This window comes from Cercospora kikuchii, assembly GCF_019650295.1.
Source record: "Cercospora kikuchii DNA, contig_00006, whole genome shotgun sequence".
Lineage (NCBI taxonomy): Eukaryota > Fungi > Ascomycota > Dothideomycetes > Mycosphaerellales > Mycosphaerellaceae > Cercospora > Cercospora kikuchii.
In genome coordinates, this window is record NW_025408587.1 from 666249 (window position 1) to 688985 (window position 22737).

At 53.0% G+C, this 22737-nt stretch overlaps 12 protein-coding genes across 13 annotated transcripts; 4 read left to right on the plus strand and 8 right to left on the minus strand.

Annotated features, from left to right (window-relative positions):
• Positions 1-203: 203 nt before the first annotated feature.
• On the minus strand, positions 204-1763 carry CKM354_000917100 (uncharacterized protein; the record flags this gene model as incomplete). Its single annotated transcript, XM_044804580.1, has 2 exons — positions 204-1074; positions 1123-1763. The coding sequence occupies 2 exons, from the start codon at positions 1761-1763 to the stop codon at positions 204-206; spliced, it is 1512 nt and encodes a 503-aa protein (XP_044660515.1).
• Positions 1764-2901: 1138 nt separating this feature from the next.
• CKM354_000917200 (uncharacterized protein) lies at positions 2902-3513 on the plus strand (the record flags this gene model as incomplete). Its single annotated transcript, XM_044804581.1, has 1 exon — positions 2902-3513. The coding sequence occupies one exon, from the start codon at positions 2902-2904 to the stop codon at positions 3511-3513; it is 612 nt and encodes a 203-aa protein (XP_044660516.1).
• A 687-nt stretch (positions 3514-4200) lies between these two features.
• On the plus strand, positions 4201-5649 carry CKM354_000917300 (tRNA A64-2'-O-ribosylphosphate transferase; the record flags this gene model as incomplete). The annotated part of the gene is made up of 1 exon (XM_044804582.1): positions 4201-5649. One exon carries the CDS (start codon positions 4201-4203, stop codon positions 5647-5649), a length of 1449 nt encoding a protein of 482 aa, XP_044660517.1.
• Positions 5650-6283: 634 nt separating this feature from the next.
• Positions 6284-7453, minus strand: CKM354_000917400 (uncharacterized protein; the record flags this gene model as incomplete). Its single annotated transcript, XM_044804583.1, has 3 exons — positions 6284-6923; positions 7000-7183; positions 7237-7453. The coding sequence occupies 3 exons, from the start codon at positions 7451-7453 to the stop codon at positions 6284-6286; spliced, it is 1041 nt and encodes a 346-aa protein (XP_044660518.1).
• Positions 7454-8105: 652 nt separating this feature from the next.
• Positions 8106-9176, minus strand: CKM354_000917500 (uncharacterized protein; the record flags this gene model as incomplete). Of its 2 annotated transcripts, none has more annotated exons than XM_044804584.1 (1): positions 8106-9176. In XM_044804584.1, the coding sequence occupies one exon, from the start codon at positions 9174-9176 to the stop codon at positions 8106-8108; it is 1071 nt and encodes a 356-aa protein (XP_044660519.1). The 2 variants fall into 2 exon arrangements, with proteins under 2 accessions (XP_044660519.1, XP_044660520.1); XM_044804585.1 differs by having other exon boundaries at positions 8106-8555.
• A 559-nt stretch (positions 9177-9735) lies between these two features.
• CKM354_000917600 (uncharacterized protein) lies at positions 9736-10651 on the minus strand (the record flags this gene model as incomplete). Its single annotated transcript, XM_044804586.1, has 3 exons — positions 9736-9823; positions 9895-10489; positions 10612-10651. The coding sequence occupies 3 exons, from the start codon at positions 10649-10651 to the stop codon at positions 9736-9738; spliced, it is 723 nt and encodes a 240-aa protein (XP_044660521.1).
• A 279-nt stretch (positions 10652-10930) lies between these two features.
• On the minus strand, positions 10931-13300 carry CKM354_000917700 (protein kinase COQ8; the record flags this gene model as incomplete). The annotated part of the gene is made up of 1 exon (XM_044804587.1): positions 10931-13300. One exon carries the CDS (start codon positions 13298-13300, stop codon positions 10931-10933), a length of 2370 nt encoding a protein of 789 aa, XP_044660522.1.
• Positions 13301-13960: 660 nt separating this feature from the next.
• CKM354_000917800 (uncharacterized protein) lies at positions 13961-15103 on the minus strand (the record flags this gene model as incomplete). Its single annotated transcript, XM_044804588.1, has 1 exon — positions 13961-15103. One exon carries the CDS (start codon positions 15101-15103, stop codon positions 13961-13963), a length of 1143 nt encoding a protein of 380 aa, XP_044660523.1.
• Positions 15104-15710: 607 nt separating this feature from the next.
• On the minus strand, positions 15711-17367 carry CKM354_000917900 (saccharopine dehydrogenase (NADP+, L-glutamate-forming); the record flags this gene model as incomplete). The annotated part of the gene is made up of 3 exons (XM_044804589.1): positions 15711-16316; positions 16366-17099; positions 17340-17367. The coding sequence occupies 3 exons, from the start codon at positions 17365-17367 to the stop codon at positions 15711-15713; spliced, it is 1368 nt and encodes a 455-aa protein (XP_044660524.1).
• Positions 17368-17624: 257 nt separating this feature from the next.
• CKM354_000918000 (uncharacterized protein) lies at positions 17625-19075 on the plus strand (the record flags this gene model as incomplete). The annotated part of the gene is made up of 2 exons (XM_044804590.1): positions 17625-17696; positions 17762-19075. The coding sequence occupies 2 exons, from the start codon at positions 17625-17627 to the stop codon at positions 19073-19075; spliced, it is 1386 nt and encodes a 461-aa protein (XP_044660525.1).
• A 183-nt stretch (positions 19076-19258) lies between these two features.
• Positions 19259-20905, minus strand: CKM354_000918100 (uncharacterized protein; the record flags this gene model as incomplete). Its single annotated transcript, XM_044804591.1, has 1 exon — positions 19259-20905. The coding sequence occupies one exon, from the start codon at positions 20903-20905 to the stop codon at positions 19259-19261; it is 1647 nt and encodes a 548-aa protein (XP_044660526.1).
• A 403-nt stretch (positions 20906-21308) lies between these two features.
• CKM354_000918200 (uncharacterized protein) lies at positions 21309-22727 on the plus strand (the record flags this gene model as incomplete). The annotated part of the gene is made up of 5 exons (XM_044804592.1): positions 21309-21337; positions 21391-21419; positions 21548-21572; positions 21640-22214; positions 22270-22727. 5 exons carry the CDS (start codon positions 21309-21311, stop codon positions 22725-22727), a joined length of 1116 nt encoding a protein of 371 aa, XP_044660527.1.
• Positions 22728-22737: the final 10 nt, after the last annotated feature.

A 22737-nucleotide genomic window follows, 5' to 3' on the forward strand; every position in this document is an offset into this window, starting at 1 on the left:
ATATTTAAAAGGTGGGAAAGTGTGACTTGGATATACCTCTTAATTCGTGAGTTGCAGTGGGGGAAACGCTTCACCGGCGGAGAATGGAGAAGAGCAGGTATCAAGAGGACGCAGCCGCCAGTATTGGCACCTTCCAACGCAAAATAGATATGACACTTTACGCAACATCGCTCTACGTTCAATGACATCAGGTTCCAGTGTTGTCATTCCTTCTGCCTCGCTCCCACCATTCTCTCTAGTACCGTATCCGTAAAAGCCCAAACATTACTTGAAAAATCAGTACACCACAAGCTACCCGTATACCACGTCGAACGATGTCCCTGTAGCGCATAAAGGTTTTGTATAAAGCCAGCTTTGATTTCGTCTGCGGGTAATCGCCATTTGATGCTGCCATGAGACCTGAAGGCAACGAACTCGACGCCGCCTGCACCACCGTCTTCTACTCCGTCTTTGCCGCCGCCACCTTGTGCATTCGTCAAGGCTGCGTTATCGAATGTCCCAGCAGTCGCAAGCTTCTGTACTTGAGATGTAATATACGCTTTTGCTTCGGCTTCGGTGAGGGGAAGTTCTGATGTTGTTTCTAACAATGTACGAAAAAGCCGGGAGCCCTCCGGCCCTGTAGACTCGATCTTCAGATCGTAATTGATGTCTTGATACATGTCGAGGTAATTGTCGGGCACGACTTTCGAAGAGACATACTGCACCGAATAGTTTCGTGGGATGGCAGAAATTTTCGCAAGGCCAATATGGATTGGACGCGGAGAGCTGGAAACGAAGACGGCAGATTCTTGGTCATCGAGGTCCAGAGAATCAAGATTCTCAACGCTGGGCGGAGGAGTCACAAGGAGCTGTTTTGCTTTGATGAGCTTTTTGCAGCCATTTTCGCTTTGCACGACCAAAAGCACTCGGTTGTTCTCGTCTCGTTCTGCTGTGGTGACAGTGCTTCTCAGTAGTGTGTCGTCTTTGATTCGTGCGTACCCCTTTTCGTAGATTTCGGAGTTTGAGCCTGACTTGGGCGCAAAGAGTGTATTTTGCAGCAGATTTTGGGCTGCGGGATGGCCAAAACCAAAGCCCCTATTCTCGGATCAGTCAATTATTCATGCACAGGTAGGACTCACGTACATTATGTAGAGCGTCGGAATATCACGAACGCCTCCCACCCCTACTCCAGCGGCGATCTGCGCCAAAGGGAATGCATTCGCAATGCCATACTTTTCGCAAAACTCTCCGTAGGGTAGCAGTAAGTCTGCTGGAATGTCATTGCCCGAGGGAAAGTTCCAGTAGCCAGGCAGCAGTATGTTGTCGTACTTTGCAGACTCGTTGCCATAGACTGCCATCGACGTCAGGATATCCGGGAAACTGGGGATGAGATAATCGGTCAAATTTGTCGCAGTCTCTGAGTCCACGTACACCGTTGTGCTAGATCCCGGTGGTGCTGCGATAGTATCGACGCCCAAACGCTCAAAGTAGCTCTTCGCAGGCCCGTAGTCCCAAAATGCCAAAACTCCATAGTCCACGGGCTTCCGCGTTTTGGGGTCGGTGTAAGTATCGGTGTGCCCACCTATGCGATCGTCTTTCTCAATGACAGCGATGCTAAGGTTATAATCTTCTAGTAAGCGTATGGCGGCGTATGTACCCGAGGCACCAGCTCCAAGAATCGCAATGTCCCGGACGATGATGTCTTTCGCCAGAAAGTCCTGTTCATCGATGCTGGCGCGGGCGAACCTTGCGAGCGCGACTGCAGCTGCAAGAGCGCGGCGCATAGTGATTGGCCTTCTTGCAGAGGATTTCGATAGCGTGACGATCAATGAGGGCAGTGGTGCGATTCTGGATCCTCTCTCGAGGTCAACGAGGAACCAGCCCTTCTTGAGCTTGGGCCAGCAATGTCAGCATCGAGATGAATTTCAAGCCCTATGCCCTCCGCGTGGGTGACCAGGAACAGTCAGACGCAGTGCTGGTGTTGCCGCGGCCTGCTAGTGACGAAGACTGGATTCCACATTGCGTTCTGCGTGCAAGCATCCTTGCAGCCGTTCTTAACCAGGTCGCGTTCCGCCATGTACAATGCGACAGCCAAGTGCGCCTCTGATCCCCGTCATCCGCAATACTTGGATCCCTTTACGCCCGTGAACATCTCAATCGTAATGTCCCCGGATGCGGCGGGCGTGCGTCTCGGTACTTGCCCCGATCATCATGACATGGACAACTCTGACTGGATGCAAATCACGGTGCACCCGGTGTGCTACGTCCGAGGTTGTTCGTATGCTCGCCTCGTGGTGAAGTCACGCCTCGAGATGCATGGAGAAAGGGGACAGCGATCCGACTTCCGGGCCCTGGCAACTTTCCTCACAAAGGATATCAGGTGCGCGTCAGCCGAATGAGGGGACATACGGAGCACGTACTCCTCGAGAAGCGCAAGTTAAATTTGTCGAAGCTGAGATCCCCGCCGCGAACCTCGCCGATGTCAAGGAGTCCTGGACTGAGCCGGTCTGGAACTGATGTGTAATCGGCTGCTTTGCCTCGCCGAGGCAGTTGCAGCAGAGCATGCATGGCCGATAAGAACAGGAAGAGGGTTGCAGGCGCGGATGGAGCAATGGCATCTGAAGTCCAGACAACAGGAACAGCGCGAAAACGGTGAGCAGTTTGCTGACTGTGCCACCGCCATGCTGCATGTCTCTCAGGGCTTGGGGACGGGGGCTCATCAATTTGCTGGCCACATTTGATGAGACTTTGACCAGCCTCGCTTGGCAGGGTCTGGATGCGATGCCATGTGTTCACTCACGACGTGGGAGCGCTGCCACTGCAACGTCGACTTCCGTTCCACTTCTTTCTCCTTCTAGCCACCTGTTCCCCGCGCATTGTTGTAATAACCATTTCCAAGTGACATCAAAGCAGCCGGCAATCATGGCGGAAGAGGTCTTCACACTGCTCCCGCTCTCCATCGACCCGGTGACCAAGGCAATTTCATCGTCTGACCAAAGCCTCGCCGGCGAAATCGCCGAACTGAACCGCCTCGCCAAAGCATTTACCCAGCTCGAAACCCCCAACCAAGTCACACCCCCGCCTGCGCCCGTCAATCCCAAGCGCAGCGTACAGATCACTAAGCTCAAAGACTCTGGCAATGCCTCCTACAAGAAGGGCAGCTATGGCGACGCGCTGAAAATGTACGACCTCGCTATCAAGATGGCTACGGAACGACCGCCTTGGGAAGCCTCTGGCTTGGTTAGAGAAGAGCTGTCGACATTATATGGCAATCGTTCGCAAGCGTTGTACGCGCAACAAGACTGGGCTGCGGCCGCTGTCGACGCGGAGATCGCAGTAGAGATGAAGCGGATAGGCAATGTCAAGGCATGGTGGAGGAGAGGCATGTGCTTGAAGGAGATGGGTCGCGTAAGTGAGGCGTATGAGTGGGTGAAGACGGGTCTGGAGTTCGAGAGAGCTGGGCCAGATAAAGCCAGCTTGGGCGAGCTGGAGGCATTGCTCCGGGAGGTCGAGGCAGCAGCAAATAAGAAGTAATGCTGCTGCGGACTCAACAACACTACACACAATTGCGGTCTGGCGTGCGGGACGCTCAATTTAGCATCCAGGCGGACCTGGTTTGGGCTGGCCGTTCAGCAGGCGACACGCGCGCCACGCGCATCGATTGCTTTGATCAGCGCCCAGCATAGGGAGGATCTGTTTCAAACGACTACAGCAAGTGGCAGTTCCCTATCCGGGGCATGGACGATCTAAGATCATGCCGCTACGCAGATTGCTGCAAAGCAAACCACGACTTGACAACAGAACGATGAGTGCATCTACTTGGAACATGCATCGGCACATGTCCGCACACAAGTAGCTGGGCAAGCTTCGGTTGCAGCGTTGAGATGTTCGAGGTGGAATGCGGTACTCTCGGAGCGCGAATGATAATTGTAATATCTCACGGACGCCTGTCCTCCATAGAGGTGAATGGTCAGCAGTATGGGTTATGAGTGACAATGACAGCGCTTCTCAGTCGTTGCTCTCTGTCTGCGAATTTGTCTCCCTCGTTGTGACCATAGATCGTACAATCATCAATTCTCGTCCGATATGTGTCGACGCCTCACGACTTTTGGGTACACAAATTGTGAGCGAGAAAGTCAATCAACCTCAGGCACTCAAACTTCTCAGCTTGCGACTTCCTGAAATCCCTTTTGCCGCTGCCATAGCTATCCTCCACATACCATGTCTCCGCCGCAAGTCCTCCAACAACAAGACATCATCTTCTCTCCTGCCTCCCAGGTCCTCAAGCAAGCGCTCTCCGAACTGAAGCGGTCGAATCTTACTATTCACAATCGCCTACAATCCATTTATCAAGACTCCAAATTTGTGGTCTCCGTCTCTGAAGCTTACAATGATGCCCCACTCATAGCGAACGAGCGCTGCGGGAGCTGGTATATTCCGCCAGACCAGAAACGAGGGAGCGTGTACTTCAAAAGTACAGACGGGCACTTTGGACAGTGGGCATTCAGTCTGAGAAGACTGAATTTCACACTCTTTGATTATTTGCAAAGTTCTGCGGATGACGCCCAGCGTGCTCACGGCTACAATGCCGGCGACAATCGAGGTAGTGAGGCGACCAAGGCAAGAGGAGGTTGTGTGGTCATAATTGATTCCACACGAAGAGGCAAAAGTATGTCGGATGCCATGAGTAAGACTGTGCCGATCTGGGCTTGTGTCTGGAATCGTGTACTTTTCCCCGACCACAGAATTGGAGAAGACCTGGGGTTGCACACGCCGAGTGACGTTGTGAGCGAGAGTGAACATGCACAGATTGAGAGCCGCGTGCAAGGCTGGGTGGAAGACGTGAGGCGCCTAGCTCTTGACCTGGAAGGGTTGAGGACCAAACTGAACGGAAAACCAATAAGACTTTCCTGGCAAAGACCTGGAGACGAGATGCCAACTCAAGAAGATCTGAGCAGAGCAAGGGGAGCGAATTTGATTGTACTTTGCACGGCGTCAAATCAAACGAGCAACGAGACCTCTGCGACGTCCGATTACGTCCAAGGAGCAGCGGATGATCCGGAGAGCTGGTCCTTGGGACTGAACGCTGCAATGTTCTGGAGATGCAGGGAACAGTTGATCGCGGCCTCGGAAGATGAGTTGCCGCAGCTTATTGGCGAGATCGTGGCCGACGCTCGGAAGGACATCGACGTAGCAGCCCCTAGGCCCATCAGGCCGACTTGCAACCTCTATGTCGGGAAAAATACAGCTGCTGAAGTAACGGGACCAGGCGACTTCGATGTCGTGATCTCATGCACAACTAAGCCAGATGAATCCATGGCCAAGGCAATGAAAGACCGGTACATCGTGCTCAGCTTACCTGAAGGCAAGAATGGCAGCCGAATGCTTCGCACGGAGCTGCTCAAGCTGGAGATACTCTTGCCGACGCTGGACAGCAAAACCAAAGTATTAGCCACATGTCAAACCGGCAAAGATCTCTCTGTAGGGGTGGCCCTCGCACTTCTGTGCAAGTGCTTCAACGACAGCGGGCTCGTCAAACAAACTTTGGACAGATCTTCAGTGAACAAGAACTTAATTAAGCAAAGGTTGAGCTGGATTATGATCTCAACTCCAGATGCGAGTCCCAGTCGGGCTACGTTGCAAAGTGTCAACGCCTGGTTGATGGGATGAAGGCAGCTCGTCACCTTATGCCATTCTACTCGTCTGGTCGGTAGCAGTCTCCATAGGATGAAAAAGAGCGGATACAAAGACGTTCTCCGAGTTTGGTACTCCTTCAGCAATCATGCAACCCATTCCAACCGAGCCATCCTTCATCACTGCGTCTGTCCCGGGCGACTCCATCATTCAAGACTCCTTCCCGCCTGGGCATCGACACCATCTCTCAACCTTGATCTTGTGTTCAGCGCGGACTCCGAGGTTTTCACGGCAATGCTTGGGCATGATGACGGTATGCTTGCCGTTCTTTCCGCAATGGATGATTCGGACCTGTTTGCCGTCGCAGATTCGGCACTGCAATTGTGTTGCGGAGCACATGTTGCTGAAGTTGTGCTCGGGTCTGGTATGCCTGTCTTTAGTCAACTTGCTCCGCAACGTGAGTGATTGAACTTATGCCTGGTCTCACCTACCCAAATGATTCTGCAAAGCGGCTGATGGACTGAGGAAATACAGATGAGAATCTCACTGTTATATCTATTCGCAAAGCAAACAGACCAAATGGCGCACGTACGACAAACTCAATTCCTGCTTGCTGATAGGCATGGTGGTCTTTCAGCTATTGTTTGTATTGGCTACGCACGCCGATTTCTCATGGAAGTTCTGGAACCCTCCTAGGTTGGTTCTGTAGCTCGCTCGCCTCCGCATAGCCAGCGACTTCGTGTCTGTCGACTCCCGCCTGCAACTCCTGTCCCACTGGTCTCCGCGGAAGTGTGTGCGAAGAAGCTGGCGATACGGGAGCGATATCTTCCGCTGGAGGTTTGAGCTCGTTGTTGCCGTTGAACCCCCCTTGGCCTTCACCGGAGCCTCCTGCTGTCGCCACGGCTGCTCGCTCTTTTCTTCGGTTGCGGAGCACGATCCAGGTGATCAGTGCTGCGATCAGACCAAGCACCGCAACACCGCCTACTACCCCGCCAGCTATCGCGCCTGTGTTCGTCGAGGAACCACTCGAGCCTCCGTTGTCATCACTGCCAGCTGCGACCGAGGTTTCGGATGGGGAGCTACTGCCAGTCTGCTCAGAGTCGCCAGTGTTGACGTTGGTATTTGTTGCTGAGATTGGAGGATTGGTCGCTTGAGACCCGGTGGTAAGATCTTCTATCTCGGCTCCGAATCCAGTGTACGTGCTATACACGTACGCGAATTGACCTTGGGCTGTGGTACAGCCGACTTCCGAAAACGTCTGGCCTGGTGTAGGCCAGTAGTTTGTATAGCAGTAAGGGGAAGCCAAATCACTAAATGTCAAAAGTCAGTCGCTTTGCGGTCATCTAGGTCGTCGACAATTGAAACAGCGGAAGAAAGAACACGGACCACTTCGTTGTCCGCTCATCCGCACTACATGAGCTGTCGCAGGACCTTGACTTGTCCGCCTGCGCAACGCAAGCCGTAGGAAGCTGGCAATTCGCAGCATCACCAAGACGACAGCAGCCACCTGCAACGCTTAGGCTACTCTCAGCGTAGCAGGTATAGCCCTGTGCGCATCCCCGAGGTTCCACTGCGCACTAATCAGGACTTGCCAAAAGAGCACTGAGGTTAGATGAGACTTACACACTGCTGCGTTCACATATCCGCAGGTATCCGCCAGAGAAGTAGTGGCGAGCTGTCTACGCAAGGCTTGATGAGCATCATCGTGCCCGTGGACTGCCGGCGCTGGCGTGATCAGTGGACGGTGAGGAGCGACTCCACCCTGGACAAGTGCGTATGCATTGAAAAAAAGCCCATGCAGTAGCAAGTGATCTATGCGAAGCTGTCGTGTAACAAACATGTTTGTCAAGGATGTCGACTGTGACGAGCGAAGAGGAAGAGGTCTACAGACTGCGTGAACAGCTGAAGTCGAGTCGCGCCTCTCGTCCTGCCAACACTGCCCACGAGGTCGGACAGGGCTTCAACGATGCATGAGGCTATACACGCTTGGCTGCATGTCGGTTGTGTTCACTTAGCCCAATCTGGAAGTTACCAGTCCTCATGTGGATGCCAAGATATGTGGGCATCGGGTGAGGCGTTCACGTTTGCGAGGCCGCCCTCCCCCGATGGCGGAGGTTTCTTACTATGCAACATGGCCACGACACTTGATGGACAGTAACACAGAAACCAAGGCCTTGTCGAGATGAGCACCTTTCGACGCAGGAGTTACACTCGTGTTGGGTCGAGTTTGTCGCTACCAACTTGTATCAGGGATGCGTCCAAACACTACGGCCGATCAAACCGAATATCATGAGCTACAATTTCTGAACTACGTCCTGTCGTACATGTCCTCCAGCATTCCATACAGGTCACACAATCGAAACGCCCGACAAGATGTCCCCTTTCCGGTGGATAGTGCCACCCGTCAAGAAACATTTTTGCCAACAAAGTGCCTTCCTTTCTCCAATCTTGCGCCCTCTCCGCTCCACATTGACACAACTGACAGGCTGATCCTAGCTCTCTTGCTCTTGCTGTAGCTGACGAACAAGTCCAGCAAAAATTTCATCCCTGGGCGCAGCGGCAATGGCTCTCTCCAGATCGGCATATCCGCTGGCAATTGCGGGATACTGCAACAGCGAAGCACGATCATCCTTCGCTATCCCACTGAGATACGCCTCCCTGATCGCTGGGGCAAGAGCAGCTCTCTTTTTCACGACTGGGCCGTGTTCAAGTATTCTCCCTTCCAATCTATCGAACGCCATTAAGAAAGGCCTCATAGCTTTAATCAGTGCTCGCTGGACTTCCTGAGCATCTGGATGATGTAGTAGCCCCAGCCGATCTTCAGACAGAACTCGGCCACTGAGAACCAAGGTTTTCCTCACGCGGTGTAGTTCGTCTACTGCAGGATGGACCATCGCGTGCTCCCGGATGTAGCTTTCTTCTGCTAGGCGGTCTCGTGTCATCGGGCTCGGTGGCTTTGGTAAATTGTATCGTGGGCATAGGCGACCAGCGGACCAGTGGCCATCGCCGTGGAAGACCTCTTCGCCGCAGGTGTAGCAGAATGAAGTACCGCCGCACGCAGGCAGCTGGCACCGCATGTGATTGCAGCCTTCAGCCAGCTCGACTTTCAGGCCGCACTTCGGGCAGAGCTGGTAATCCGCGCCTCGGATCAAATCGACAAGCGGATCGAGCTGGATTGCACATTGGTGCTCAAATTCGTAAGGGCCCTTGCTCGTAGCACAAAAGATACAAGTCTCGGTCTTGCAATTGAGACAGAACGCCACATTGAAGATTTGCCGTTTGTCCCCAAGAAACTTTCCACAAGGAGGTCCTTCCAACTTTCCGGCGCAGTAAATGCGATATCTGGGCAGCACAGCGTATTCCATTATGCGCTCTCTAAACTCCGAAATGAACTCTGCAGAGAACTGATGCTGCACAACCTTGAAGCTGATCGGTCGGCCCTGCCAAACGACGGGCGCAAGTTCGTTGGCAAGGTATTGTTCAAAAAGAGGACGGATGCCGGCGTTGAAGCATTGCTGACAGAATTCGAGTCCATGGATGACTGCTGCGCTGGGACGATGCATCGTGTCTCCACAACCGATGCAATCGTACTGAAGCTCGACCTCCGACATAGGGGCACCCAAGTCGTATCCTTGATCGTGCTGCGACACTTTTGCGAGTGTTTTCTCAGTGAAGTGAAGGTTTGCTGGGTAAGGTTCTGTTGTTGATAGGCCCGAGTGGAAAGGATGATGCTTTTATCGAAGAGACGAGCCTGATCTGATGAACAAGGCTATTCACCATTCAGTGTTTTACCAGAGTCGTCTCACCTGTTCTACATCAGGTCTGGACATTCACCGTCCGATCTGAGACTAGTGGCACCAGTTCAGTGCTGCAGTATGTCGTGCAGTTATAATATTAGTCGTCAAATACTGGCAAAGCGGTAGACTTCGATCGTAACGGGAAGATTCAACGTTGCGCAGTTAGCTCATACCGGGGTGGAAAGGAAAGTTGCAAGCCCACAGACACGATGCGTACACTTTCTTATAAATCAGCTTGACGCCTTGTCTGCAAAGCTTGATCTTGGCACGTGCCTGTCAAACTTCAATCAGCAATCATTGTGTACATCCGTAGTTCTTCCTGTGTCTACAGCTTCGCCTCTTTCTCGCCACCTGGCGGCAGAATCTCAATATCTCTGAACGGTACGCCCAAGAACTGGTAAATATAATGGAACCTAAGAGCCAAAAGTCAGCATCCCGATACCCAAACCTCAAAACCCCAACTTGCAATAACAAAAGAACTCACCGATCACTTCCAAAAAACGGCTCCTCCACACCCTTCGCATTCTTAACAATAAACCACGGCGCACCATAAGCCCCCTTCTCCACCAACCTCCCCGTCTCATCCACCAACATCTTCTTCCACTTCTCCTCTCTCGCGGCCTTCACAGCCCTCTCCGCTTCCTCCTTCTTCAAATGTCTCCCAAGACACTTCACCAAAACCTCCGGCTTACTTATATCCTCATGTTCCCTCCACAACATATTCCACAACTCCCCAAAAGCCTTCTCAAACTTCTCTCGATCTTCGACATTACCTTCCACATCCAATAATTCTTCTCGGACGAAGAGTAAAGCCCTCATGGGCAAAAGACTCATAATGGGAAAGAATGGTGGCGCGGAGAACTTGTCTGGCTCGGGGACTTTGAAATATTGCTTTGCGCGTGCTCCGTCGAATGTGCCCATGGTGGCTTTAGCGGGGAGTGTCCACGGTGGTTTATTGCCGGATCCGACGTTGATGCCTCCAAGGAAGATGGGGTGCATGGAAATTGTGATGTGGTGCTTGGCTAGTTGAGGTCGGATCCGACGAATGTGCATATGCGTGAAATAAGAATATGGCGAATCTGTAAATTTGTTAATACTGTGAGAAACCATGTTTGTATTTAGGTGTTTCGCGGTGCTCGTTTGAAGCATTGCTGGCAGAGGGAATGGACATGCGAGGACGCCGTCAACCGAGGAGACGTACTACAGTCCAGGTAGACATCGATTCTACCGCCTTTACCCATCTTGATGTGTGTCTTGCCCTGTTTTGGACAATGTATCAATTCATGCGAAGACTTGAGATTGAGACAGTACCTTACAAGCGGAAGTCGAGAGGTGATGTCGATTATATGCCAACCCTCGGCCGGCTTGGAGGCCCGTGCGTAAGCTTCTTAACCGACTGGTCGGGCTTCCTGATCACTCATCAAACAAGTTGTGCATTGCCGGAGAACGACAGGCTTTCGCAGAACTTCACGAGATGCGGTACAAGTCTATTTCTACATTTGTCTATACGTACGTACTGTTCACGCCACTTTGACCTTTTCGGCCTTACCTCTCCACACTCTCGCAGCTTGAGCGAACATTTCTCTCGCATGCACTTTGCTCTCCAATCGTGCACATAGTAGAAACGCACCACTCAGTTTGCGGTGAAGACTGTACGTTTCTTCTGGCGGAGGCGCCAGCCTTTCTCTCAGCATGAGCCCGATGTTTTGTCGTACTCGGTCTGTAACCGTCTGTCCTTTGAAGTCGTAAACTTCTGGTGCATTGGCTACGAAAGGCTCTGCAAGAGTCAAAATCGAATCAACGTGAGCTTTCAACATGGCCGAACTCTCATGTCCTGTGAGATATCCTAGCTCGATAGACAAGTCCTTGCATGCCTCGCGATCTCCCTTCGATGCTGCGATGAGCAATTCGCAGTATGGCACGACGAAATTATCTGGAAATTCTCGACTTGCACCGAAATCTAGTAACTCGAGCTTCTTTGTCGATCGGTTGTACAGGAAGTTCGTCCAATTGGGGTCGGTCTGCATGAACTTGAACTCCATAAGCTCGCGCAAGCATAAACGCAGAATATTGGAGCCAATCCAGTCTCGCTCTTCTTGCGTCAGGTTCGGCACTTTTGTCAGGCCAGTGCCACCCATGAATTCAGCTGTAAGGACATCCGGGCCGGAAGCTTCTGTGTAGATCTTTGGCACACTGAAAGTGTCCAACTCATCTGTGAGCAATTGCTCACGAAACTTGATACAGGCATTGGCTTCCCTCTCGTAGTCACATTCCCAGCCCAGCTCCGTCCGCGCGTTTGCAATGGTGCGATCCAGGAAGAGTCCTTTAGGCAGCAACTTGGACGCAGTCAACAGCAAAGAGAGGTTGTTCAGATCAGAGTCGATGCTATTTCGCACACCAGGATACTGCACCTTGACTGCTACGTTCACCCCGCCTTTGTCAGTTTTCAGTGTTGCTTTGTGAACTTGTCCGATCGAGGCAGCTGCAAAAGGCTTTTCTTCGAAGCTTGCGAATTTCTCTCTCCAATCAGAGCCTAAGTTCCTGCTGAGAACCTTGTCTCGTTGTGACGAGGGCATGTAGTCAGCACTGTCCTGCACACGTTGTAGTACGGCGTTGATGGTCGGTGGCAAGATTTTGCTGTCCTGAAAACTCATCATCTGGCCTAATTTCAGAGCCGCACCTCGCATGCGACTGAGCTTCGCGACCAGTCGATTCATGTTGCCTTCGCTCAACATGAGACTGCCTGTGCTTCCACCACCCACCAACCTGCTGAAGCTCTCGCCAACTGCACCGAATGCCATACTTGTGGCAAGGCCGCCGTACTGCCAAATACGTCCAAATCGCGTTGCGGGCACTCGGGACTCGCGCATCTCGAAAGCTTTGGGCTGTTGCTGCTCTGCCTCGTTTGTTACAGCACCAGCAGCTTGTGGATCCGCAGCACTCGCTATCTCCGCGGCGAGCTGCTGCGTCTCATGGTCGTGCGTAACGTTCTGACTGACTTGCTGCGGCTGGGCATCTTCAGCGAGTCGTGACGTATCATGCGCGGTCTCGACACTTTGTTGCTCCTTTGCCTTCTTTTCCTCGTCTCGCCGCCTTGCAGCCTCGATCATCTCTGGCAAAGGCTTTGGAGGTAGCTTTTGCCTCTTCGCATATGGGTTCGTGCCAGCGCCTCCAGAGGCACTCAGCATTTTTCCTATCCGCGGGCTGTGAAAGACCTGGTCAATGCCTTCCGGCAGCGACTCTGTCTCAGCATCTTTCGATTGAGCTGGTGATGGATACACCTCCGAGTTGATCTCCTTTTGCTGAAGTCCCTGGCTCGATTCTGGAACCTCCTCCGCGTGCCGTGGAAGCTTTGTTCGAGGCAGAGAGGACAGCTCAGGAGTGACAGATTCTGACCTTTCGTTGAAGGTGTCCTGTCCAAGTTCCGACCTCGCTCCAGGTTGTGTTTCTGCTGCCTGCGCTGGTATCTGTGCCTCAGCCTGCCGCTGCTGTTCACGTTTTCGCAGACTAGCAAGTGTGCCATCATCCCACGCTCTTCCCTCCTCAGCTGGCTGTGCTTCAAAATCAGCATTCGCCGCCGCTGTCTTCAGATCCTTTCGAATATTCTCCGCCTCCGTCCTAACCGCCTGAGCCTGCTGTTTGGCATAGTCCACGCCATCCTCTGTCTGTTTCTGCCAGCTCGGCCGATCGTCGTTGAATCTTTTTGCCAATTCTATCGCGGCACCGACAGTGACCGTCACGCGACTTGTCTGGTTCTGGACAGCCCTTGCCACTCCGGAGGTCTTGGTAAACAAGTCATATTGCTCTTTTCGTATCCGAAAGTGATTCTTTGCTATCGAGCCGCCAGCGGACAAGAGTTTGGAGGCATCAATGAGCCGCTTGCCCGACATTTCACGGGCATTCGAACTGATGTCGCAAGGGATTATCGAGTGGATCGTCGCAGCATCTTTTGTTCAAGCGCCTGTACAGTCGTGCAGGGTGCATATGTGAGGTGTGAAACCAATGGGAAGGTCGTCATCGAAGCTCCAGAGTGCGCTTACCTGATGGAGATGACTCCGCGTCAATAATTGAACGGGCTCTCACTGTTTATCACCCAATGTGTCTCACTTTCCCTCGCGTTTTTCGACGCGCGACTTCACCACCGTGCCATGCTGCATCCATCAACACGAAGACTAATTCTATAGCGTTCAATGACAAGCTACGCAACGTCTCGAGGACATGAAAATTTTCAGCTTGGATCGCCAGATGCGTCATTGGCCTTGATTGACGCTCCGAATGGAGAATGCTACCAGGTTAGGAACTGTCCGGTGTCAAGCACCGGATGGGCTGATACCATTCATCAGCCACCCACACTCGTAGACAATCTTTTGCTAGAATCTCTACCCACAGTCGTCCTACGAGTGCAACGAGTTTGCTCGATCGAGAGGCTGCGCTGCACAAAAGCTCTCTTCCTCATCCGACTATTCGGAGAAACCGACCTCAAGCTTGGAGCGACGTCCGACTTCTGCTGCAAGGGTAAAAAGTCTCTTTGACCCCATACTCGGACCTTACTATCTCAAGTTGAAGGTCGCCTTTTCTAAGAGCAAGTGTGAGCCGACAAAGGGCGACTCGGTGGTCCGTAAGTCGCAGCATGAGAAGCGACTTAGATCCAGCGAATTCCAGAGCCGCTCCAGCTTGACTTCCACGCTATTCATGTCGTATCCGAGTGATAGCTCGATGTCTTCAAGAATAAATGTTTCCAGCGAATGCGCCGTGTTGGAGAGTATTGTGCGCAGCTGCCAATTGTCGAAGGCCCGTTCGCATTTACTGCCGAGAACTTTCAGCGTTCTCAAATTGTGGCGATCAGTCAATTTCCAGCCGATATGCCACCAGAACTGCCCAGATGGCACTTGCAGCGTGAGCTCCTGAACGCTATAAGCAGCTCGAATGAGCGAGCACAAAGCAGGTCCGACGTATTCCAAATAGTTCCCACGCCCTGGGTGCCGAACTTGAATTGCACGAAGCTTGCTCCAGACATCCCGAGAAACACGAGGGAATTCGGCGGCTGCGGCGCAGTCCAATTTCTTGTAACATTCCCAAGCCGGCGAGTCCCACACGTGTGGTATATGTTTCTCAATTGAGCAGTGCAGCTCTTCAACGACATGGCCAGAGGTGGTCAATGCAATCGCCACAGTGTGCAAGGCTGGAATGAAGAACTCCTCGGTTGTGTTCAGTGCAATGCGCTTCGCCGAACCACATCTGGCAAAGTTGGAAAAGATGTCCCCGAGCAGTACGTCGTTTGCTTCTGGTGCTCTGACCTCTACGACATGATGTACCTCCATGTACTCAGGAAAGCCAATGTCTACGAACTCAATGTCTGTCGCATGCAGGGGCCATGAAAGCTCTGGCTTGTAGCCTGACCCAGCATCGAACGCGATTGTCTTCACATGTTTGACAAAGTGCGGCGTTGTACTGATATTGCGCACGTTCTCCAGGGACCGCGTGGTGAAGCGGCAAGAGAGGTTGGAGAAGTTCTTTGCCGCAAAGACGTCAAAGGTGTCTTTTCCCAGAGATCGGCTGACGCGGCGGAGGGAGCGGAGATCCTCCTTCTCAAGGATCTTCGCAATCTCGATGTGTATCTCTGCAGCGAGACGTCCCAAATACTGAAGCTTGCTGGTGGGAGCAGCGGTAGCCGAGTCGTGTTCGCCCTCCATTGGCGCGGTGACCAGATTGGCAGCCATGTAGTGTTGCTTGCTCTGTCAAGAGTTAGTAGACCTGAAGTCAGAGGTGCAAGAGGCACAAACCCTCACTGAGGTGCAGTTTCCGCTGGCGGCGATGACGCGAAGAGAGTGGTGATAAGCTGCGGCGAGAAAGTTCTGTCGAGTTGGGTGGGAGCTGCGCCTCACTGACGTGCTTTTCACAGCGATCAGAAGTCGAGTGAGAAGTGAAGTGAAGCTCACGATCAGTCTGCAGCTGCTCACCTAACAGTTCGCAAACAAGCATGAATGTCGCATGATTTTTGCCAAACGCCCCACAGGCCAACGTAGTTCCAATGAGTGCCAGTATTTACGCGGTGCTGGGACTCCAAGTGGGTGCTATAGCCAGACTTGCACGCAAATGTCCTTGGACTGTGCCCAATGTCTCTGCAATATCAAGAGCTTTTCCATTCGCGTTCTATGATTCTATTGCTTCGTCAAGAGTCTTCTACGCCTGTCATAGCCTGCAGCGTCGTATGTTTCGCGGCATCCGGGTCTATGGTAGTAGCAGCAACAAGTCGTTCTATTCGTAATCATCGTTGCTCAGCTTGCGGTAATTCACCACTTAAGCCAGAGTCTTCTCCTTCAACTCGATTCCATACTTCTCCTTCAGCTCGACACGAATTGGCTCAACCAGTTCCGGAGTGACAGGAGCAAGGACACCCTTCTGCTGAATCTTACCGTTCAACACCAAGAGCACCGCGACGGCGCAAGGGACACCGACCAACTTGGCCATGGCAGAGTAACCACCGCTGCCCTCAGGCTCACCGTACTCGGCCAAGGTGGAAGTCCTCATCTCTTTTCTGCCATCCTGCCAGGTGATCTCAAACTTGTGCTGCAACATGACGAAATCACGCTCGCCTTGCTCGTACTGTTGCTTCTTCTCCAATGTGGCGCAAAGAACGTCAAGAGGAGTTCCACGTGGCTCGATCTTGTCGTCGCTGAAAAGACCGTACCAGCGCAGTCCGGCGAGGATGCGGTCCTTGGCTTCGTTGGAAGAGAACTGAGTCTTGGAGGAAACGGCCCACTCGAGGTCCTTGACATCGTGGCTGGAGGAGCCAACAATCTTGGCAAAAGCCTCCTTCCAGGCAATGGGTTGCTTGAGGTAGTCTTGTGGCTCTTCGCTGAGAAGGCCGAGATCGCGGAAGGTTTGCACGATGGAGGGGTTGCCCTGAGATGTGTTAGCCGGACAGCTGTAAGTTGGTATGTGCCGAACGTACCTGGTATCGCAGTGTTCCGCGAATGAGGGTCTCGGCCTCAGGAATGTCGTAGCGCTGTCTGTAAGGAGTGCTATCACGGTTGGGGTATGCCTCGAAAGCGTAGCCCGGGTAGATAAAGTATGGCTTGGCAGATCGCATCAGGTCCTTGCCCTCAATCTCGGCCTTCTTGTTGTCTTGGTAGAAGGTGGCAGTGTTACGGGCAGCGAGGAGCACGCCACGTGGCGACCAGGAGAACTTGTAACCAAGTGGGTTGTCGGAGTTCTCTGGTGCTGGAAGACCACCGCAGTAGGACCAGAAGCCGGTGATCTTGCCACCTGCCTTGTGCACCTCATCAATGGTCTTGACGGCGTACAAGTGATCAATACCTGGGTCCAGACCGATCTCGTTGAAGACGGTGATGCCGGCATCCTTGGCCTGCTGGTCGAGCTCCTGCATGGCTGGCGAGACATAGGAAGTAGTGACCACATGCTTCTTGGCTGCAATGGCGGCCTTGATGACGAGAGCGTGGAAGGTGTATGGGATCAGCGAGATAACCAGATCATTCTTGGCGATCTCCGCCTCCAGGGCCTTGCTGTCGTTGACATCGAGAGAGATGGCACTGGCGTGCTTCAGGTCGCCGGCGACTAGCTTCTTTGCGCTGTCCAGAGTGCGGCAGGCGACAGTGACTTGCACGCCGGCCTTGTCCAGCTCAACGAGAGTAGGGCGGACAACGAAGCCGGCTCCGAGGAGCAATACTTTGCTGTTCGTGTCGTTAGTCGGAGGCAATTCTAAGTGGGAGTATGACTAGCGCAATGCCCGTGGAGTGTGGTCCATTCACCGCCGGCGCTGGATGAGGGGTGAACTTACTGTGGCATGGTTGCGGGTGTGTCGACTGTGGGCGTTGTCGACGTGATGGCGATGTGTTTTGTATGTGATGGTGCCGTTCCCAAGCGGTGGACTTTCTCGGCGTCACTTGCTGTTTCTCCAATGCTCACAATTTTCCCTGGCTGCACCTTCCGTCATCGGACGAGCGTGCTACAGGAATAAGGTTAACAGCGCCACAGAGCGGGGAGACGCGAGCCACAGTCGATCTGCCGCCGTCGACAAATGTCGTGCGCGCGCGCCAGGCCAAACGCGTTCGGGAGATGTTGATGACCAGCCGAGGGATCTTGCGATTTGCAATGAAGCCACTACTTTGCCATCTGTCCTCTTGACACCGTCCTTGCATATCTTCTGCTGTACTCCTGTGTTTTGCTCTTGGTCATTTGAATACAGCAGACATGGGCGACTTCACGCCGCAGCAGCGCAAAAAGGTGCTCCGCGTGCTGGTGATCTCGTTGATCTTGGACCTGGTAAGGCTGCATGTCGGCAGATGCACCAGATGGCAGAGATAGGCGAGACTGACTGACGCGTCCAGATCTCCTTCACCTTCATCCTACCGCTGTTTCCCAAACTGCTCGAGTTCTACCGCAATGTCGAAACGCAATCCGATTCCACGCTCCTGGCCAAGGTGCTGTACGGGCTGAACGCGTACAAGAACTCCTTCGCCAAACCCATCAACGACCGCTACGACATTGTGCTGCTCGGCGGCGCCCTGGGCTCGCTCTTCTCCCTCTGCCAGGCCATCGTGTCGCCCGTCATTGGCATCCTCTCCGATCGCTATGGCCGCCGTACTGCACTACTGTGCTCCATGTGCGGCAACATCGCCTCCGTGGCCCTGTGGTGCGCGGCCACCGACTTCCGCACCTTCCTCGCCAGTCGCATCGTGGGCGGGCTGAGTGAAGGCAACGTGCAGCTCGCGCTGGCCATTGCCACCGATATCTCCACCGACCAGGACCGTGGCAAGACCATGGCCCTCGTGGGCGCGTGCTTCTCCATCGCCTTCACCTTTGGCCCAGCCCTGGGAGCGTGGCTATCCACGATCAGCACCGTCGCCGCCAATCCCTTCGCAACCGCCGCCGGCGTGTCGCTCGCCCTCATCGTCACCGAGACCGTCTACCTCTACTTCGCCCTCCCCGAAACCCACCACGCTCACCAGTCTGCCGAGGAAGACGCTCGCAGGAAAAAGGAGAAGGCGACATCGAACAACGACCCGCTCGAAACCCACACGCGCACGAACTCGCACGTCCTGCTCAACATGACCCACTTCACCTTCATCCTCTTCTTTTCCGGCATGGAGTTCTCCCTGCCCTTCATGACCTACGATCTATTCTCCTACGGCAGCAAGCAATCTGGCAAGATGCTGGGATACATTGGACTCGTGGCTTCTCTCCTCCAGGGAGGCGTGACCCGGCGTATGCATCCTCTGCGAGTGGTGCAGCTCGGTGTCATATCCGCCGCTGTCGCCTTCTTCCTGCTGTCCAAGACGCAGACGGAGAAACAACTATACGTTGCCGCGACACTGCTTGCAGTCACCAGTTCTACAGTGGTCACAGGATTGAACAGTCTGAGCTCTTTCGAGGCGAGCAAGGATCAAAGAGGAGAAAAGCTCGGCAATCATCGCAGTTTCGGACAAGTGGGAAGAGCTTTGGGGCCATTGATCTTCTGCTCGCTATACTGGTGGGCAGGTCGAGACACAGCGTACCTCATTGGAGGGTCCGGCATGGTCGCAGTGTGCGGACTGGTCTTTGGCGGTTTGAAGGCGCCAGCGGGCTTGGAGGTGAAGAACCCAAAGAAAGAGTCGGCGAATGGCACAGCTGTGAAAGCTAATGGGAGTACGAAGAAGGCTTGATCGTAATCATTTTGATAGTCCTGATCTAGTGTATATATTCTTGCAGAACCAGTCGTCCTGTACAGTACAATTCATACTTCGTCATCATGCTTCGCAGTCGTATACCTCGTCAATCATGCCCGTTGCCCTCTGCGTCAAACGCAGCGAAACCGAGTAGAATTGCTTCTCCCCAGGTGAGAGTGATCAAAATGCAAGCCCCGTGTCCCACCAGCCGCTCCCCGTGCGCCAGCTGACCAGATCTTTCCACAAAATCCATTCTTGCCGATCATCTGCCTGGCCCCAACCCAAGAGTCGCAAAGGACTGATAATCAACGGCTCGTACAACCAGACACCACCTTTGGCGAAATCGTCCACCAAAAGCGGAGCAGTGAAGTACATCCAAACGATCACAAACGAAAGATTTCCGAACTGGCGTAATGGTCGAGGGAGATGCGATGTAAAATGCTGTTGGACTTTCTGAGCGAAGAACGTCTGAACCGTCATCCCGAGAGCTTGTGAGAGAAAGAAAGCGAAAGGCCCTCGAATAGGCCGCGTATCGCCGAGCTGGGTAGTACTGCCACTGGCGTGAAGGAGACCTGAGAGAGCAAAGGCGAGCCAGAGACCTATCAGCCTTCCTTTCTGAGATCTAGGCTCGACTTGCAGAAATGAAAGGAGACGGGTGGCAGGAGCCTGGAATGCATAGCGAAAAGTCTGGTGCCAGTAGCTCGACCAGAAACCTGCGAGGCCTTTGTTGAGGACCAAACTAATGGAGCCAAAGTACGTTGGTGGATTGAGGAAGGGAGCTCCTCGGAGTCCGATGCGTTTAGATGAGAGGATGTAGACGAAGAAGAGTGGGCCGAGGAGGAAGATCGTATTGAGAGCGACGCTGATTCCTACAAAGGAAAGCAGGAGGCGGGCAGAGCGGAGCAGGACGGGTGAATTGATACCGAACAGCCACGGTGGATGCGTAGTCGTATTTGTGTAACCCCAGAAATAGGGATCGTGATGCATGAGCGTTTTTACGATGTCGAGAGTTGCAGCGCCGAGGAAGAGACGGGGGACGAAAAAGCGTAACAGGGTCTGTCGAGAAGAGAAGCGAATGAGACCGGTGTAGCTCGTTGTTGGTGGAGATACCTCGTCGTCCTTACTGGCTTTCTGAACATCGCCATTCGCATCCTCGTGACCCTCGAGTTCAAGCTCGATATGTTTTGGTAATTTCGGTATCCCACTCGTCTCGAATCCCCATCCAACCCCGCGAAAAGAACAAAACACATCCGCAGCCCAGTCCAGTCTCTCAAGAAATGGTTGCTCAGGATACGCTTGCCAGAAAATAGGTCCAGTTCGATTCGCAGGTCCTTGCGTAGCTTTCTTTTCCGATAGTTCCAGTATCGCCACCCTCCTCTCCTTCTCTCCCTTGCCATTGACACTCCCATTGGCGCTTCTACCAACGCCGCCGTCCTCCCTCACCTTCTTCAACGACCCCTCATCAGCCCTCTCCAATCTCCTAAAATCCGTCTGACAATCATTCCACGCCATTACCGCCGCAGTCCACATCGTTCCCCAAGACGAGATAAGTCCAACTCCATAAGCCGCTGGAGCACTCCTGGCTCTCACATTGAGGATATTCCATATCGAAAACGCCACTAGAAGTCCAAATAGCGGAAGCCGGACTTTTTGCAGTAAAGGTCGTCGTCTGTGGTCGATGAGAAGATAGATGAGGATTATGGCGAAGCCGAGTGTGGCTTGAGGGTATAGGAAAGGCTGGAATGCGCCAGAAGATATGAGGTCGTTGTAAACAGTGTTGTAGTGCGCTTTGACTTGACGAGGTGTTTCGAGGCCTGGAGGTAGCATCTTGTTGCCTCCCAGATATTGTTCTTTGCGATGTTTGGAATGTTTTATCTTAGGTCGATGTCCATGGCTTGAGAACGAGTGACGATGTTTCGTTGCTACCTCTTCGAGAAACGTTAGTTGTTTGAAATCGTTCGATCTATGTCTTTGTTGTGAACTCACCTTGGAAGAAGAGAAAGGAAGAAAGTAATGTGATGTTGATTCGACGACGTCAGCTGGGCGGCGAAGGTGGCGTCGAAGTGTGGCGCCTCTAAATGTGGCTTGTGCTTCCAGTTCGGCTGCAGCTCAAGTTTGCATCTTGAGCACGATCACCACCCGGCTGATTTCTCTGTACATTCTCCGCCGTCGACTGGCACGAACTCAGATCCAGTAGCAGCTCGCGGCTTCGCGAGCGACATTCGCAAAGATGGTAAACATCACGGACAAGATCAAGGAGTGAGGAAGCTATTACCGTTGAAGACTGGACTGAGTGGCTGATGGTGATTCAGGATTGAGGAGGAGATGGCGAGGACGCAGAGTACGAGATGCCCGACTCGAACATGATCGTTCCGGACTGACAATTTCAAGAGAATAAGGCTACCAGTACGTCTCTGATTTCGTGACCGGTTGACCGTTTCACGAGGACTCTTTGCTGAGCATTACCAGACTACCACTTAGGTCTTCTGAAGGGGTAAGCCTCGCCGATAGCAATATTTGCTGCTGGCATGTCGTAGGGGCCTTCACTGAAAGCGTCACAGAAAACTCGCTCGTCTACGAGCACAACTCCTCGAACCAGGCAAAACCGCAGGTGCAGAAGGAACAGGATTCGATGTCAGCAAATCTGGTGATGCTCGAATAGCACTCGTCGGCTTTCCCTCAGTCGGAAAGTCCACTTTCCTGTCCAAGATCACGAAAACGAAATCCGAGGTCGCTTCGTATGCCTTCACAACTCTCACGGCCATTCCCGGTGTCCTGGAATACGGCGGCGCTGAAATTCAGATTCTCGATCTCCCCGGTATCATTGAAGGCGCCTCAGAAGGAAAGGGACGAGGTCGTCAGGTAATTTCAGCAGCCAAGACAAGTGACATGATCGTCATGGTTCTCGATGCTACGAAACGAATAGAGCAACGTGCTTTGCTAGAGGCAGAATTGGAGGCTGTTGGCATCCGGCTGAATCAGGATCCTCCGAACATTTACCTCAAGCCGAAGAAAGCGGGAGGCGTCAAAATAACCTTCCAAACGCCGCCGAAAAATCTGGACGAAAAGATGCTGTATAACATCCTCAAAGACTATCGTATTCTGAATGCCGAGGTGTTGATTCGAGACGAGAATGGTGCGCAAAGTTCGAAGATTGTTGTTTTCACAGCACACTAACATGAACATCGCAGCCACCGTGGACCAATTCATCGACGTAATCATGAAAGACCACCGCACCTACATCAAATGCCTATACGTGTACAACAAAATCGATAGCGTCAACCTCGAATTCCTCGACAAACTCGCCCGCGAACCCAACACGGCCGTCATGTCCTGCGAGCTCGATCTCGGCGTGCAAGACGTCGTCGATCGCTGCTGGAACGAGTTGAACCTGATTCGCGTGTACACAAAGAAGCGGGGCGTAGAACCTGACTTCAACGAGGCGTTAATCGTACGGCATGGAAGCACGATCGAAGACGTTTGTGACTCGTTGCATCGCTCCATGAAGGAGAGCTTCAAGTATGCACTGGTGTGGGGTGCGAGTGCGAAGCATGTTCCGCAGAGGTGTGGTTTATCGCATGTGGTCAGCGATGAGGATGTTGTAAGTATCGTGGGCACGAAGAGTGGGCTGAATGCCGAGACGAAGTAGGATGGCACGA